Source organism: Nannizzia gypsea, genomic scaffold (assembly GCF_000150975.2).
Source record: "Nannizzia gypsea CBS 118893 supercont1.3 genomic scaffold, whole genome shotgun sequence".
Classification (NCBI taxonomy): domain Eukaryota; kingdom Fungi; phylum Ascomycota; class Eurotiomycetes; order Onygenales; family Arthrodermataceae; genus Nannizzia; species Nannizzia gypsea.
In genome coordinates, this window is record NW_003345199.1 from 2466783 (window position 1) to 2483929 (window position 17147).

General features: G+C 53.9%; 8 protein-coding genes across 8 annotated transcripts; 1 reads left to right on the forward strand and 7 right to left on the reverse strand.

The window, feature by feature from the left end:
- Positions 1–522: 522 nt before the first annotated feature.
- Positions 523–1378, reverse strand: MGYG_04364 (hypothetical protein; the record flags this gene model as incomplete). The annotated part of the gene is made up of 3 exons (XM_003174139.1): positions 523–680; positions 956–1113; positions 1209–1378. 3 exons carry the CDS (start codon positions 1376–1378, stop codon positions 523–525), a joined length of 486 nt encoding a protein of 161 aa, XP_003174187.1.
- Positions 1379–3503: 2125 nt separating this feature from the next.
- MGYG_04365 (hypothetical protein) lies at positions 3504–5519 on the reverse strand (the record flags this gene model as incomplete). The annotated part of the gene is made up of 1 exon (XM_003174140.1): positions 3504–5519. One exon carries the CDS (start codon positions 5517–5519, stop codon positions 3504–3506), a length of 2016 nt encoding a protein of 671 aa, XP_003174188.1.
- Positions 5520–5816: 297 nt separating this feature from the next.
- On the forward strand, positions 5817–6716 carry MGYG_04366 (SNARE domain-containing protein; the record flags this gene model as incomplete). The annotated part of the gene is made up of 3 exons (XM_003174141.1): positions 5817–5854; positions 5926–6578; positions 6640–6716. 3 exons carry the CDS (start codon positions 5817–5819, stop codon positions 6714–6716), a joined length of 768 nt encoding a protein of 255 aa, XP_003174189.1.
- Positions 6717–6804: 88 nt separating this feature from the next.
- On the reverse strand, positions 6805–8139 carry MGYG_04367 (NAP family protein; the record flags this gene model as incomplete). The annotated part of the gene is made up of 3 exons (XM_003174142.1): positions 6805–6959; positions 7020–7898; positions 8013–8139. 3 exons carry the CDS (start codon positions 8137–8139, stop codon positions 6805–6807), a joined length of 1161 nt encoding a protein of 386 aa, XP_003174190.1.
- Positions 8140–8437: 298 nt separating this feature from the next.
- Positions 8438–9528, reverse strand: MGYG_04368 (nitrogen metabolic regulation protein; the record flags this gene model as incomplete). Its single annotated transcript, XM_003174143.1, has 2 exons — positions 8438–8828; positions 8885–9528. 2 exons carry the CDS (start codon positions 9526–9528, stop codon positions 8438–8440), a joined length of 1035 nt encoding a protein of 344 aa, XP_003174191.1.
- A 918-nt stretch (positions 9529–10446) lies between these two features.
- MGYG_04369 (lysophospholipase) lies at positions 10447–12220 on the reverse strand (the record flags this gene model as incomplete). Its single annotated transcript, XM_003174144.1, has 3 exons — positions 10447–10791; positions 10847–11211; positions 11266–12220. 3 exons carry the CDS (start codon positions 12218–12220, stop codon positions 10447–10449), a joined length of 1665 nt encoding a protein of 554 aa, XP_003174192.1.
- A 262-nt stretch (positions 12221–12482) lies between these two features.
- Positions 12483–13662, reverse strand: MGYG_04370 (D-3-phosphoglycerate dehydrogenase 2; the record flags this gene model as incomplete). Its single annotated transcript, XM_003174145.1, has 3 exons — positions 12483–12596; positions 12650–12734; positions 12794–13662. 3 exons carry the CDS (start codon positions 13660–13662, stop codon positions 12483–12485), a joined length of 1068 nt encoding a protein of 355 aa, XP_003174193.1.
- Positions 13663–14036: 374 nt separating this feature from the next.
- MGYG_04371 (serine peptidase) lies at positions 14037–16109 on the reverse strand (the record flags this gene model as incomplete). Its single annotated transcript, XM_003174146.1, has 1 exon — positions 14037–16109. The coding sequence occupies one exon, from the start codon at positions 16107–16109 to the stop codon at positions 14037–14039; it is 2073 nt and encodes a 690-aa protein (XP_003174194.1).
- Between the last annotated feature and the right edge of the window lie 1038 nt (positions 16110–17147).

The following is a 17147-nucleotide window of genomic DNA, read 5'->3' on the forward strand; positions in this document are numbered from 1 at the left end:
CAGCGTCCAATGCATACTCTCAGGGGTTGCATGGGCTCCCAGGCGCTGGAAGTGGGATTTGGGCTTCTCGACGCACAAGCTGCAACGGCATTTCTATGTTGTAATGATATTAGCAGAAGCGAACCTCCTCCCGCTTTTGTCCTAGGGGGGAAATTACTTGCAGGAGCAAAATGCTCGACTAATCATAGCCCGCCAATGCGTACAATAATATATCTGTTGCCTTCCGTAGGTACATCGCAAGTTCTGTTGGATTTCGGAGGTTTTATTACGACGTATAATTTAGTATCAGACACCCATGTCTCTTTCTTTGGGGTCTCCATATCCGACCCCCAGGCTATCCCTGGTCTGCTTCCTTCCCCAGACAAGACCCTTGTCTGATTGGATACGAAGGGGCTAGTTGATAACCGCCAGAGTTTTGGAGGGATATGGGGACCCCCTGACAGATGATTGAGATAAAGCTGCCTGGACAATTTCCAACTGGAGCCTTATTCGAGCAAAGGAGACCCTTGACCTTTCGCTTAACTATTGAATAGCAAAGGCCTGTGAGAAACTTGAACGATGTTGGAGTCGGAAAAATTTCTCCACAAACAAGACCACAAGGGTACTGTCCTTGCCCAGTGAAAAGTCTGGGGCTCTTTCTCTGGGCGTTTGCTGGGCGCATCCCAATGTCAGCATTCTGCCTATAGCCAAGTCAGGAGTGGTGTATTGCCCAAGAACGGCCAAGCTGTTATACGGAGGAACCCGGACAAGCAAGCTGGGCGTACAGCACTCCACGAGAAGAAAATATTCTGTGGCGGAATTTAAGAACGGAAAAATTCCCCAGGTCGTTTGGGCGAAAGAAAGGGTGCTTGAAAGGGAGTAAGAGCAGGGGCTGGTCGACTGCGATCGTTCCAACAGTTAAGAGATGTCGTTTCTCATTCCATCATTGGCTGGTGTCGTCCAACCCATCACTCACGCGGACCAGCGTGGGCATGCTGGGGTAAAAACCCTTGAGGGTCACGCAGCCGCGAGAGACCGTTGGCGGATTCTCCATGGCCCTTGACACAATTTTCTCCACGTGACACGGCAGCGAGAAAGAGAGTTGAGATAGGGTTCAGAGATACGACCAACCGGCTGGTTTCAATTAGTTAGTTGCTTTATTCGTGTGTGGCCCAAAGTGAGAGACACAGCGCCATCCTGGACCCTTGGCTTTTAATCATGGCGCTGACTTGTCCATAACAGGGTTAGAGCGCTGTGCATCTTTGTTTCCCTCACTCCGGCGAGCGACCGATGGCGTCGGACACGCCCTCCGGTGGACAGGAACCGATTTGCTAATAGTTTCATAAACAAAGACCTTGGTGATCGAAAATGACCCCTCAAACTTCCCCGTAAGTTGCATGTTTGTTGATGTAGTCTGACGATTCGCCATACAATGAATATAGGCTGGAGAATCATGAAGGTGGTACGACGTTGTGTCCCGCGGCTGAGGATCCGTCCAGGGCTTCGGGCAGGGTCGCTCGCAAGGCGATGATACCCTACCTCGCTTGGCGCCGAAGCTAGGCTAAGTATAGAGAGATCCCCGGACTTGTACTCCATACAGAGTCCTTGAGCTATGGGTGTAAAAAATGAGTTGGGATAGCATGGCTAGAGATGCATGTACGAGAAGACACCTGCCTCTCAGAATGGCTTGCCAAGCCAGCGAGGAATGCATTGGCTCTGGTGTGGATTGACTCGTACAATACTTATTATCCCCAACACTACCCATGTTCATATTCTGTCAAGGCTGTTATGTAACTCAAACTTGGGATCAACATCCTGTTAACACAGTCAGTTGGTGTGCTCCTAGTGAATATTGCCATACATATGTACGGAGTAGTCATTATAATCACCACCAGCCTCGCTATTAAAGCCCTGACCAGTCCCTGGTCCGACGACGAGCACTTTGACCTGCCTGCATAACAATATCTCACTTTGCTTGTTCAACAGAGGCAAAAAAATGCTTATAATTAGAACCTGTGGTGAGTTGGTTATCCCGTCGAGGCGAGGACGATCAATAATGCTTGGACCTATTGAAGCAATGAAAGGAATATTCAGGTCTTCTTCTAGAAAGCCTTCGCTTTGCACTAAGATATGCAACTCATTTTGTACCACGCGTGAAGGCCGCTTCGAAGTTTTATTGGCTTGTTTCTCGGTAAAGCGTCACATTACGAAAGTGACAGAAGAAAGGCTAGCAATTCGTCAATCCCGCGATAATGGAGGGTAATTGTCTCGGGCAAAGTCACCACGACAACTCCCATGCTAGGATTCCCCGCATCTGCGCCCAACCGGGACTCACTGCATCGTTTTCTGAGTATGGAGGTTGCCCTGTGAGGAGAAAATGGAGGGAACCAGGGTCGACAGCATCAAAGGGGAACCAGACCAGACCCCCCGGCTTCGGCTGGGAAACTCCCGTCTGTTCGAAACCCGCCCGCCCAGAGCGGTGGAAAGTTGTCCAGGTTTGGACATCGTAGGCCCTTATGCCTTGCCTTCAGTCCGATCAGCCATGAAGCGCTAGCTAGCAAGTCGGGGAGGTTTTCTATCAGGTAATGCGAATTGCTCCGAGGTGACAGAAAGACAGTCTCCTTTCACACGGTCTGTCAATGACGCGCCATGACATGCCAAAACAGAAATCCTCCCTGTTGCTCTGCTCCCCACAGGCCCAACGTATATGAACGGGGCTTCTTCCCATCTCACGCCTTATTTTTCCGATATACCCTGGCTATAGAAGGTTGACGTAGCGAGACGCTTAGTTCAGGATTTATTACTGTCACGCCTTCTTGTCACTTGTCGACGGATTTTTCCAGAATTATCACACCAGCAAGTCGTTTTCGCACTCTTTCCCCCCTGTTATCAGCCAAACCGCAGGGGTGTTTGGCGTGGTCTCCACTGGGCTAACAGCAAATTGTGCATTGCAGACCCGTTGATGGCTCTTATCTGGCGAGAAAAACCGGGGCCAGCTAGTTTCCTGTCGGTCTCAAGGGCCCGAATTCCCTGGCTGTTGATTGATGTTGCTGCTGCTGCGGTTGATAGGAAGAGGGCTGAGTCTTCGATGTTGGACGTTGATAGCTCGTCGTCTACATTTCCCCTTTGGGACATATCAACACATCGTCACATGATCCTACCTCGTCCACTTCATGACGTCGACTTCAGCTTCTCGTCTTCGTCTTCGTCTTCGTTGCTGTTGCTGTTGCTGTTGCTTATCTCGCCATTGAACTATCGGATCTTGCAATCGATCCACTGCTGCACCTTGACGGGGCTTGCTATCAGCTAGCCTGGACAGCCCCTGGAAGACTCACTGAGCTGTCAGGGCCGGGGTTGCCGGGGAGGCCAGCCGGTGGAAATGTGCTACTGATAGCTGCCACAGCTCTGAACAAATGAGAAGAGATATGAACCACACCTGATGCGTTGTCTCTCTACTGATTGCTGCTCTATTACGGTCCCTCTATTCAAACCGGCATATACAAGATAAGATATGGACACGAAAATCACTTTTTAACGCCAACGACGACGAGGTTCCTGGGGCTCTGCGAATATTCAAACACAGGCTCGACCCACGCATCTTTTACGCACTCTTGCTCTCGAAGATACATCCAGCGATCAGTCACGATCATCGACTCTACGACCGAAGCACTGAACGCCATCAGACTCCAGACAACGCTCAGGTTCTTCTTTGCAGACTCGTACCGAGCAACGTACTGCTCCAGTGTATCGTCAGACAGGCCTTCAACACGCTGCTTGATCGCATCACCGTACTGAGGATCATGCACTAGCTTTGCCACAGCCGCACGAGCATATGCGGTGAACGATAGGAATGCGGATTTCCGCAGCGATCCTACTATCAGTGGACATCCCGGGACCTCCGTATCCTGTGTGACTTCTGGCTGTGTCCCGTCGCCCGTTCTAGGCGTGTCACTGGTAGTAGCTCGTCCTGGGACAGGGACGATGTTATAGTCGACCAAAACCCGCTGTAGCAATGCACGGAAGAAATGACGGGTGAAGAATGCCTCACTGTCCTCCTTTCCCCAGTTATACGGAGCTTGCACGGCCATCATGCGAGCAGTGATGTTCAGCCGGATTCCGTTGCCGTTTTCGTGCGAGTATTGCTCGAAATGTCTCGACATTGGAAAACCGTGAGGATCACATGAACTGGATGTCTGTTCTAGACGGGAATTGGGCAGCCTTAGTGAAGGTAACTTATATGTTGCAGGACCGAGCCGTTCGGTCATCAGGTTATAGCAGCACCCAATCATTGCAACCGCAACCACGGACGGGTTCAAGATAAGAGACTTGATGCCATGGTGCACGAGGTTACCGCATGAATGAAGGGATACAACCATTACTCCTGACGGTGAGGGCTCCGCCATAGACATGCAGCCGTTTGCAGCAGAGACGTTATCTTGCTCCGGGCCCTCCTTTGCAGGGCCGATAATGTGGTCTATAATGGGTTCAAGGTAGCCATCCTGGATTTCATGCTCTACGTAGTCCAGTAAGCCCTTGGAGCCGGACCCCGAGTTTGTGGTTTCCTGCTCCCTTTCACCATTTTCAGCTGGACCGGCGTCAGTCTGTGCATCAGTAACAAGTAGTATCGTCGCGGTATCTGCCGGGCTCTCCCCTTGTCTGCCTTGTTGTAGAACCGGCGTATCTGCTGCATCCTCATCCCTGGGTATAGATGTAGCTGTAGTATCAATTCCCTCCAGGGCAGCGGCTTTCAACTTCGCCCTGTGCTCCTTTTTATTCCTCATCACGATTGTCTTCTCCGCTACTTTCGCCCTGATATCCTTCCTCTTCGCACTAGCAATATCATTATGCCGTCGTTCAATAGCAATAACATGCCGGTTATACGGCGGACTAACCAGCGCTCTGCCCAGGTAATTCTGACCAGATCCAAAATCCACGATATGAGAGACTCGTTGCTCCTGTCCAGCTTCCTCTGAGACTCCCCTGATCCGATCCACGTCCTGGGTGAGAGACGCAACGTATTTTGAAAAATTCTCTACCTCGTGACACTTCTTCGGCTTCATGCCTGTAAAGACATGGTAGGGTATTCCCTTCCTGCCCACGGGCCGCTTGATATCAGGCTGGTCGCCCACGGGCGTAAACTCCCGTAGCAGAGCATGTCTTCTGATTTTATGGATATATTCGACCAGGCTACTCGGTGGCATCGGACCGTCTCGCCATGTATTTCTTTCTCCTTGCAGGTCTGTGTCTGTGTCTGTGTCTGTGTCTGTGTCTGTGTCTGCATTCAAAAAGGGGCTGATGTCTTCGCGCATCAGGAGGTCCAGGATATCAAGTATTTCATGGCGGGCAAAGAACTTGCGCCAATCCTCGGGGATAACAGAGGTGTACAAGTCTGGCTCTCGTATGAGAAAGTCCAGTATATGCACTCCTCCGCAGAAGTTCTTGAATAGTTCTGATGTTGTAGCGAAGGACAGGAGCGAGTCCAGGTAGGCCTCGGGGGACGTCCACTCGGCAGGCAGAGGCAGCGGCCGTTTGGAGGGCATTTCTCCTTTACTCATGTCTTATTATCCGGATATCTAGTAGGAAATAACCATTTAATGCATGTAAAATGAGGTATGTGGGATATCAAACAATGGTATATCGCTTGACAGCGCATTTTTTCTTTTTCAGCCAAATCTTTTGCTGGGATGAACCAAACCATCAGCTTTCTCTCCGTCGATTATCAGCATTCAGCGTAAACAAGACAGCCAACAGCCTGCAACGCATCTAGAAGATAGCTATCTTCGTGTTAGATTGCTATATACAGATATATATATGTTATACGCCGTCTCACGCCCAGCATGAACTCCGACATGGACCCCTTTCTCCAAGTACAAGCGTACGTCCTAACCCCGTCCATCCCAGGCTACTACCTACGTACGGTCTGCATCTAACCACGATCTATAACAGAGATATCCTATCTACGCTCTCTACGACCCGGCCTCTATTCTCTTCATATCAACGCATACGATCCCTCGCAACCTCTCCGTCTAACCCGGAACTCATCCAGGCGCGCGAAGAGCTCGAGGCAACAGTCGCAGACCTGAGCGCAGACCTAAAAGACCTCGTCGAAAGCGTACGAGCAATCGAATATGACCCCTACAGATACGGCCTGGAGCTGGACGAGGTTGAGCGGCGTCGAAAGCTGGTTGATGATGTAGGCAAGGAGATCGAGGAGATGCGAGAGGAGCTTCAGCGGACTGTTCATGAGAATCCCGGAGCAGCCGGTAAACGTGCAGGGGGAACATCGTCAGCAGCAGGAGGACTGCCTGCTCCATCTACGTTTGATAGCCTGCTTGAAGAAGATGGACAGGAGCGAGGAGAAGACTATTACTCTGAGATGGAGCAGCAGAGGCAGGTTGAGTTGATGCAGGATCAGGACCAGCAGCTTGACGGGGTGTTTCGGACAGTGGTGAATTTACGGCAGCAGGCGGATGATATGGGGAGAGAGCTGGAGGAGCAGTCTGTGATGCTGAAGGATGTCGATACGCTTGCTGAGAGAGTTGGGGGTAAGCTGCAAGATGGCGTGAAGAGGGTGGGACACATCATCAAGAGGAACGAAGGTAAGCATGCATCACCTCTGCTCTGTTTATTTATATTCAACGAACTGATGTGTTTGAGTAGATACGGTGTCGAGCTGCTGCATTGCGGTTTTGATTATGGTACTGATCCTACTTTTGGTATTGGTATTAATCCTCTAGTTATACACCAATGTCTCCTATGGTTACAAAACAATATCGAAGAGAAAAGGGAAAAGGGGAAAGAAAAAAAGGCAAGAGTGTTGCGAGATCAAGCCTTCTTGGCCTTCTTGCGAGGTCTCTCTTCCTTTTCGCCCTTTTCTTCCTCCTCGTCTTCGTCTTCGTCTCCGGCAATGAGAGCTTCCATCTCTTCGACGTCGAGGTCCTCGAAATCCTCAAAGTCGCCGGGGACCATATACGAATCGACTACATGCCATGTTAGCAGGGAGAAGTCAAGGAAAAGAAGTCAGAAAGGTCAGAGCATACCGTAGCACTGGAGAGCTTCGGGCCAGACCTCTTCACCAAAGGCAATGGCAACATTCTGGCCATCGGCAAAGATCTCAGCAATGGCCAGAGAGTCCTCCTCGTCCTCGTCGTCTTCGTCTTCGTCATCGTCATCCTCGCCGGGAACATCCTCGCCCTTTCGCATCTTCTCGGTGGTCTCTCTGTCCTCCTTTCTAGCAGCCTGAGACTCCTTCTCAGAGACATCAGCACCACGGTATCCGAACCAGGCAAAGAAGCTCAATCCCGCGGGACTAGCACCGTCCTCGTCGCCGTCCTCCTCTCCCTCGTTGCCTGGCGCAGCCTCCGCCTCGACCTTGGCAGCGAGCTCAACCAACTTCTCGAACTCAGGCAAATTCATGCGCTCGTCCTCGCTGATCTTCTCCTTCTTCTCCTTCTTGAGCAACGCCTTCTCGGCCTCGGCCAGGTCACACGCAGCATCCAGCAGGCCATGAGTGGGATCCATGTTCTTCTTCCAGCTGATGCGAACAGGCTCAGAGACCAGCCCTTCCCACACCCGCCGCTTGCCAGCAGCTGTGATCTTGAGTTCCCTGCGCCAATGGAAGTCCTTGACGAGCTTAGCATCGTCGAACCAGACGTTTGCTTCGCTGTTATCGAATTCGAACGTGAAGCGCAGAGAGCGAGGTTCGCCTTCGCCCTTCTCGTCGATGCCGATGCGCTCGATGTTGAGGTTCTTGAGACATGTGTTGAAGATCTCTGAGTCCGAGGGGAGGATGAACTCGTCTACCTCAGCGGGCAGGTTGGAGAAGACGCGAGGCCAGAAGTCGAGGTCTTTGAGCTTGGAGGCGATCAGCTCGTTGCGTTTGGCGTAGACGGGGCGCATGATGTTCACGCCAACGCGCACTACAGCATCCATCGCCATCAGTCAAACCATCAAACCATCAAACCATCATAGAACAATAGACAATAACTAAGCATAATTGTAATACATCGATATAAGTATAAGCTGTTACTTACTGTGCTCGACCTGGGCGTCGGCGAACTCGTCCTGCAGCAAGGTCATCTTGCGCTGTAGCTCCTTGGGAAGCTTGCTGGGCATCTCGACTCGCTCGAGCAGCGGCACCTGGTCGTCGCTATCAGCCATCTTGTCTGTTCTCCTTTTTCGCGTGGCAGCTGTCGCAGGCGTAGTTAGAGATGGACGATGAGCTGCTCGATGGGCAATTGACAATTGATAGAAAGACGATGAAGACGAGGAAAAGTTGAATGTGGGAAAAAGTCGAAGTAACAAATTTTCTTAGTTAAGCCAACTTGGCGGCTTTAGCTCGGACTTAGAGAAGATGAAGTAGACATAGAAAAAGTAGGTATAAAGAATAGATGAAGAGAAGAAAAAGAGAATACTTTTATGGGTATAGATGGCAAGAGATGGTAAAGAGGGAAAGAGACTACAGCATCCAGTCCAGGCCGTTGGCTTCCTCCTCGACGGGAAAGGCCTCGCGCGCATACTCCTCCATGCTCCGCCATCCTTCCCACAGACTGCGCGCCTCGTCGACCACAGGCGAAGGAACCACCCCGTCCGGCCCTGGCTCCAGCAGGACAGGCTTCTCTGAGCCCGCCAGACGCGCGGGAGTGTGGAACTCCGGGTTGGGGAAGTAAGGCGCCTTCATCTGGCCGAAGAGGATCTCGATGCCTTCCAGCTGCTCGCGGTAGCCGGAGGGGACGGACACTTTGATCTCGACCTTGGGGCACCAGGTGTATCTGCAGGGACGCTGGAGGGCGCGGGAGAAGGCAGCGCATACCTGGCGTGGCGTCAGCGTCTCGAAAGCCAGCGCAATTCTACAGCATGTTAGCACGTATATATAGACAGTAATCGTTATTGAGGTAAGACCTACCTGTCGCCGTTCCAGCGTTTAGGGCCGTCCTTGAAGAGCTGCAGCACCGTCGGCCCAACGTCATGCTCAGCGTCCAGCCAAGGCAGCGGAATGTCAGGTAGAAAGGGAGAGCGCCACTCGAAGCCTCCATCGGGCATCAGCTCCATGCAGAACAGCGGGTAGGGCAAGCTAGTGAAGTTGTTGTGGTATATGCCCGCATACACAAAGGTCGCAGGCAGCCCCAGCTGGCGCACGTAGTTCTCGACGGCGAACTTGCAGCTCCAGAGCGGCAGGCTGATCCAGTTTGGGTTGTAGACGGAGTGGTCTGGCATGCTGCTGTAGACGTAGTGCTGTATGGAGCCTGCGCGCTTTGCGGCGTCGGCGAGGGCGCGGCCGATGGCCACCTCGTCGCCAGCCTGGGAGGTGGTGTTGATGAAGGCGTGGGTGGCGCCCTTGAAGAGGGTGTTCATGAGGGCGACATTGTTGAGCAGCGGGCCCTGGAAGAGCGAGACGCCGGGCAGGCTGGCGAGCTCCTGGGGGATGACGCCCTCGAGGGTGTGGACTTGGGCGCGCACGGCGTATCCGACGGCCGAAGCGACGCGGATGAGGGACGCGGCTTGACGGCCGGTGGCATTGACGATCGCAATGGTTTTGGCCTGTGGCATTCGGATGTTCTCTTCTATTTCAGTATCTGTGTCTGTCTGTATAACTGATTGTTAGTGGTGGTGCTGGTCACGGAGGGGTTGGTCTTACCTGTAGATGAACAGTAACTCACAGTAACTGACAGTAACTTGGTGATAGCAGCTGGTATAGATGGACTCAAGAGGTCAAGGAGTATCCAGCGAGCGAGGCAGCTTCATCAGCTCTTCTCTTCTTCTCTTGTTCTCTTCTTCCTGTCTCGAGTGTGCCTTGTAGGGAGGCGAGCTTCGACGGCGTTACGATGGCTGGACGGCGCTCCCGACGCCAGGATGCTCCATGTGCGATCGCGCTGTGTCCAGGCTGTGTCCAAGGCTATCTCTTTCTGTTCTCTTTCTCTTCTGTCCTTCTCTTGTCCTTCTCTTGCCTGTCGTGTGTCTGTCTGTCGAGGTTTAGTGAAAGTGCGAAGTAGAAAATGCGCAGTGGAGAAAAAGACAGTCAGGGGCAAGAGAAGACGAAAAGCGACAGACGATGTTATATACGAGAAGAAGAAGAGAATAAGAAGAAGAGAAGAAGAGAAGCATTTACTATCTCTCGCCTCTATCTACGGTTCACTATCTAGAATCAGCTGCGAGGCCCAAGGCTTCCTCGGTTATCTCTGTCTCTATCTCTATCACTATCGCCGGCCAATCTGTAACTAGCAAAGTAACCGACGAACTCCTGCCAGGCCTCGTTTCACCAGGAGCAGCGGCAGAGCAAGACTAGATCCAGGACTAGAATCAGGAACAGCTCGAGGAGCCGAAGATCCCCCAGATTCCAAGCGTGGGCAGCCGCGTAGTTAGTAGTAGACAGGGGCAGGGGGCAGGAGATAAGAGTCTCGTCTTGTCTTAATATTCAGTCTATACGTAGCGTCGTGAAGCGTCAGCTGTAGCATCTAGTTACATACATCAGTCCTTGCCCTTGCCATTGCCGGTGCCGTTGCTGCTGCTGCTGCTGCCGTTGGTATTGCTGCTGCTGTTGACGGCTGCGTCTGCGTTGTTCAGCTTGGGCAGGTCGACGCCCGCCATGGCCCAGATGTCCGGCCGGCGCCTGGCGTGCAGCTCGGCGACGGCGAGCTCGTCGGCGTGCAGGTGGGCGCCCGAGCGACGCAGCAGCTCGACGTGGTCGACCAGGCCGGCGTTGGCCGCGAGGAAGAGAGGCGTCTTGCCCGTGTTGTTGCGCAGGTGGACGGAGCTGCCGTGCAGCAGGAAGTACCGCAGGATCGAGATCTCAGGGGACGTCGCCGCGAGGTGCTACTCTCATTAACATATAGTTAACTATATATGCGTAGGGTAAGTATAGACGTACCAAAGGGGTGTTGCCGGAGTAGTCGTGGTCGTTGAGGAGCCACTCCTGGCCGCCGCGCATGATGTCAGTGACCTGCGCGAGGTCGCCGTGCGAGATGGCATAGCCCAGCGCCGTCAGGCTCTTGACGCGGTCGGGCAGGGCGCCGTCGGGGTGCCGGAAGAGCGGGTGGTGGTGGTCGGACAGCTCGCCGCGCAGGTCGAGCGACATGTCCCTGGCGACGGACTCGGGCGTCGCATCGTGCATCGCCAGCAGGTACGCCAGCTTCGTCAGGGCCGCTTCCGTCGTCATGTCGCCGCCAGCCACGACGCCGGCGCGCGAGAGCGTCATCCCGGTGGCATACACGGGCGAGACGCTCCCAGAGAGGCCTGTATCACGATCATTAGCATAGAACGTAGAGTATAGAGTAAAAGAGAGCCTACATTGAGTAACGTTGACGATGACTATGCCCCGTTTGATGGCGTCGGCAAGCACCTTGGTCATCCTGTTGTCCTGTCCGCTGGGCGCATTGCCGGCGCCAAAGGTCTCCAGCACAAGCCCCCGGAGGCCCTCCAGCTTCAGCACCGAGTCGACCATCTCAGGCTGGATGCCGGGGAAGATACGCAGACACGCAACATGCGTCGTGTCCAGGTTCGTCCGGATCCTGAAGTGCTCGATGCTCGTCGGCTTGCGCACCAGATGCCACGCCACGTCCGTCTTCATCGAGCTCGTCGTCGCCAGCGGCGGCGCATTCGGACTCGCAAACGCCGCAAAGTCGCTGGCCGCGACCTTCGTCGTCCGGTTGCCCCTGAACAGTCGCCCGTCAAAGTACAGACACACCTCCGGCACCATGAAGTGGCCTGCCACCACCAGCGCGCCCAGCAGGTTGTCTGCCGCGTCGTTCTGCAGCTGCAGCATGGGCGTCTGGCTGCCGGTCAGGATCACCGGCTTGCCCAGGTTCTGCAGCATGAAGCTCAGCGCCGAGCAGGTGTAGGCCAGGCTGTCGGTGCCGTGCAGCACCACGAAGGCATCGAACAGCTTGTAGTTCCAGGCGATCGCGCGCGCGATCTGCGCCCATCCTTTGGCGTCGATCGAGCTGCTGTCGAGCAGTTCGTCGAACTCGTACACGGCGTAGCGCACCCGGGTGCCGTAGCTGCTGGCCGGAGTGCGCAGCGAGACGTGGCTGGCTCGCTCCCCGGCGCTGTTGACCACGACCTCGAGCTGGCCGGGGGCGCTGCCGTCGTTGAAGGTCGGCGACGGCTCGAGGACGGCCTCGCGGAAGCCTCGTGCTGGGACGAAGCCTGAGGGCGACGGGCGCATGCAGATGGTGCCGCCGGTCATGATGATGAGCACGCGAGACTCAGGCCGCAGCCCGTACGCCCGCAGTTTGTCGTCCATCATATCGTCTTTCTCTGTCTTCTATCTCTGTCTATCTCCTTCTTCTCCTGTCTATGGGTATAGGGTATATGTCGACATCTTCGTCAGCTTCTGCGGAAAAAATGACAGGCTGTGGAGTTGTTTATATTCCTTTTGATAGATGCGAGCTGATGCTGCTACTACGTCATAGTCTATCTATAGCCGTCCATATCCAATTCTACCAATCTACCAATTACCAAATACTACCAATTGACAATTTATAACCAATACCTTTCAATGTCTATCAATATCTCCCAGTAAGTACTCCAGCTTGTTCCACTCTGTTCACTGGAGTCACAGGCTTGCCGTCACCAAAGAAAAAGGCCTCCAGGTTGTCCATCGCGATCTTCTCAAAGTTCTACCACAGTCAATATCCTTATTCATAGATAGACAGAAGATAGATAGACTTACTGCTTGAGTATCAATCGTGGCTCCTCCAATATGCGGCGTCAAAGTGACCCTCCAGCTATCCAGCAGCCGCTCGTTGATCTTCGGCCTGTCCATCAGTTAGCAACTCCTCCCAGTCAAGTAGTTAAAAGAAGATATCAAACGTACTCCTCTTCATACACATCCAGGCCAGCTGCACTCACGATGCCCGCCTCAATCGCATCCGCCAGCGCCTCTTCATCCACACATTTGCCCCGTCCAACATTCACCACCCTCGCTCCCCGTTTCATCATCCCAAACGTCCTCGCATTCAGCAAGTGATGCGTCTCCTCGCTATGCGGACACGCCAGCAGCACACAGTCCGCCTCGCCCAGCAAACTCGCAAGCTCCCCATGATACACCGCACCGCCCAACGCCCGCTCGACATCCTCACTCTTCCGCCGCCGACCAAAGTAATGTATCTTCATGCCCAGCGCCATCGCCCGGGTCGCAGCAGCCGCTCCAATCTCCCCTAGCCCCACGATACCCAGCACTTTTCCGCGCGGGTTCTGCGCTACATTCCCTACCTGCTCCTCGATGTCGTAGAAGTTCCCGCGCCGTAGAGTATGTACCGTGCGCTCGCAGACGGTAGTATGGCGGAAGCAGGCTATGATTAGGAACAGGGCCAGGTCGGCCGTTGAGTCGTTTGCTGCGCCGGCTCCGTTGCAGTACCATATCTTGCGTGCGGCGAGGGCAGAGGTGTCTTCTCTGTCGTAGCCGTGGTTGACGGATGCGATCAGCTTGAGTGAACGAGGCAGGTGAGGGATCAGGCGGTCGTCTAGCGGCGGGAGGTTGTCCGTGAGCGTGTTGTTGGGCCTGAAGATGGCGTCGATGCTGCTGTATTTGCCCTCGGGCGTGCTCAGTTCATGGATCAGCTCGGGCAGCGGCAGCGAGCGGTAGTGGAGGACGTTGAAGCGCGCGGACAGCTCGTCCCAGCGCTGCGGGAGGCCGCGGATCGGGTTGCCGACGTACAGGACCGTTGGCTTTGGCTGGCTCATCTCGTCGTCTTCTATAACTATACTGTGGATGTGGATAGTAATATAGATATAGATGAAATATATATGTAGATATACTTATATCGGCGTAGATGTAGATGCTGAGATGCTTGTACGCCGGATAGCCGGCTATATATATCTGACGCCGGAATGCCCCACAGGGTGTTCGTATTCACGATTCATACTAGAGAGATATAGGACAAAGAGATAAAGACAAAGAGACATAAGACAAAGAAATATAGAGAGGTTTGGATGTCTGGATGTAGCTATGGGAATGCCAGTTCCATTGGCTATCACTATTACTACTTCAAACCACTATCAAGAATAACATAACTGACCCGAACACGATATTTCACTGCAAACAAGCAAACGTCTGCCTACTTCAAGCTCCAGGCAACAGCAAAGCGCTGCGCAAACTGCCGCTTGAAGATATGGAATGCGCGAACCTGCACCTTCACCTCGCCGCTAGGCACATTGGCCCACACCACCTGCTCGACGTTGTTCGTGCGGTCAAACTCCTTTGTCTCCCCCATGTTGCCGTGCCGCTCACTGCCGTCGGACGCGGTCACGATCAGGTCCAGGTCGTTCTGCAGAGAGGCTCCAGCGGGATCTGTCCAGACAAGTGTTATCTTCAGCGTCGAGCCGCTCTTAGGTACTTTGATGACCAGCTTAGAGTCGGTCTGGCCCTGGGTCAGAGGCCCTGCTTCACGGTATCCGGCCGTGGGCTCGTCGGGTTTCGAGATGGAGTTCTTCAGGTTGACCCGGCCGTAGCCTGAGCTGCTGTTGGGCGAGGGACCAGCCTCGGAGGGCACGTACTGGCCGGGAAGCTCGACGGCGCCGTTGATCAGCATCGCCTTGATCAGTGCCGCGGAGGGGCTCTTGTTTCCGTTCTTGACCAGGGCTTCGCGGATCAGGGCCACGCCGCCAGCTACCAGCGGAGTGGCCATGCTCGTGCCGCCGTTGAAGAACCAGTCTGGATCGTTGCTCGTGCCAAAGGTCGTGCTAGGCTTCAGCAGCTTGGACGAGCGCGTCGAGAGGATGGATGTGCCTGGCGCAACGACGTCAGGCTTGATGCGTCCTTCCTTGGTAGGTCCGCGGGAACTGAAGGCTGCCATCCCGTTCGGGTGGTCGGCTACTTTATCGGTGTTATATGGCTTGTTGGGGAACCAGCGGCCATACGTCGTCACAATGTCTGGACGGTCGTTCTCACTGGCTCCAACCGTGATGCAGTTCTTGGCTGCTGCCTGCGCGCCAATCTGGTTCTTGTCGTTGATTCCGTCCTGGTTCGCGTCGACTCCTGCGTTGCCCGCTGCAAACAGGATGACCATATCCTGGTGCTCCCACACAAACCGGTCAATCTCCTCGCTGTTGATGTTGTACGGCAGCTGGCGGCCGGGGGCGTTGCTGCCCCAGGAGTTGGTGTGGATTCTCGCGCCTTGCTCCTTGTATGGCTGGATGAATAGCTGGGTGAGATCGTCCGGGATCCCACCAAGTCCATTCTGGCTGTCCAGCAGAGACTGCAGAACAAGCGTGGCCTTGGGTGCTGTACCCTGGATCTTGCCGCCCATCTTCTCCGAGAATCCGTCTCCAAGGACAGAGCCACAGACGTGCGTGCCGTGGCCGTCTGGGTCATCGGATCTGGCTGGCTCTGTACGTCCAAGGGCATACAGATGCTTAACACGGCCTTTGAAGGCCGGATGGGTATCGGTTGTGCTGCCCTTGTCGAATCCGGTGTCTCCGATGGCAACAATTTGTCCCTCTCCCTCATATGGTAACGCACTGGCCTTTTCCTTCGTCTCAGTAGTCCCAATCGGGTGGTCTCCACTCGTGTCTGCATCGCCCTTGATGATAGGAACAGCCTTATTGTTAAACAGCACAGCTGGATGCACTTCCTGGATGCTTCGTACGCCGTCGATGGCAGCAACTTCATCCAAATGCTGGTTCTGAACCATCATTCGGATCTTCTTAGCCCCAACGTTCATGGACGAGATGTCAGCCCTCGTAGCCATGCTGAGCTCCTCCTGAAGTTCCTTGGAAGTAGCATCGACATCATGGTGAAGAATAACGTCCACCATGCGACGGCGGGCAGACTTCGGTACAGCATTGGCGAAGCCAGCCACAGTATTGGAGGTAGGCGCGGTTTTCATGCTTGACTCGACAACAAACATGTCCATGTACACGTTTGCCCATGCCACGAAGGGGAGGGAGCGGATGGCAGCCAAGTCAGTTGGCTTGTAGCAGCAGAGGTATGTCTTTGGTGAGACATATTCCAGGATGTCAACGCCCAGGCGTTCGAGCTCGTCCTCCTGCTCATCTTCGAGCAACTCCTTGGTCTGGATGAGAATGTAGTTGGACTTGGAGGCATCCTCCGCCTCGAGGCCAAAAGCCCGGAGGACAGGGGCCTGGTTTTCAGGGTTAAGGTCGTTTCCGTTGATCGAGATGACAGGCATGGTTGCTTCTGGTCCTTTCAACTTGCAACGGGATGTATCAGGTTGGAAAACAGTAGGTATGGATGTGCTTTAGCAAACACTTTCTTGATGGTGGATAGAGGGTATCTGTTACTTTGTCAAGGGTGATATGGAAGGTTATATATTAACACCCAGAGGTGGTAACTAAAGAGGGAGAATATTCTTGCAAACAGGTCAACACAGCTGATTCATGCAGATGCTGCGATCACCGCAGCTGTGACTTGATTGAATAGTCATGATCAAGCAACAAGGCGGTTCTCCTCTCCTGTTTTTATAGCCAGATCGACGGGGTGGACGGTAGCCCATGGTGGTCCCTTCCCCGCTCCCCTCGATATCAGCTGCAGCTGCATGGCCATGGAAGAGCTGCCTTCCGCAGCTCCAGTTCGGCAGCAGCAAACTCAAAGACGGCCATCATGAGCTCTCCATCCAGTCGATCCGAACTCGCGCGGGACCAGGCTGCAGCCCTGTGCAGCAGCATTGCTTCTGGCCCTTGATGATGTAACGGGGAGCTGAGGTATCATAAGGCAGCAGCCAAACAAAGGTCGCTGCTAGACGATGCAAGAAAGCGATGTCTGGATGTCTGGTGGTTATCGCTGCCTGAAGGCATGGCTAGGCGAGGTTTCCCCCTCATGGTCGCCTTCAAGCTGCAGCTGCCCAGCGGCAAGCAAGCCACAGCTGCCCCTGACTGGCCAAGTCACCAGCAAAGCTCGTCTTTGGTCAGCCCAGGCATGGTGTGTCCAGCTGAATTTCTTAGCTGAGGGTCTGTACTACCTGAGCGTGTTTGTCTTGCCCGCTCGCGTAAGACAAGACCAGAAATGCCATCATCACCGGTTGGGGGAGTACAGCTTGATCGGTAACTCCCTAGTTATATCAGTAAGTCAGGAATTCAGTGATGCTGATGAAGATACTGATGATAGACGGTGATTATAATGTTGTAGTAGCAGTTGTCGTGGTTAAACTTGAGGTTGACGGTCGACGTTTTTTTGCTGTTTTTGTGACGGTTTGAGATGCATCATGTGA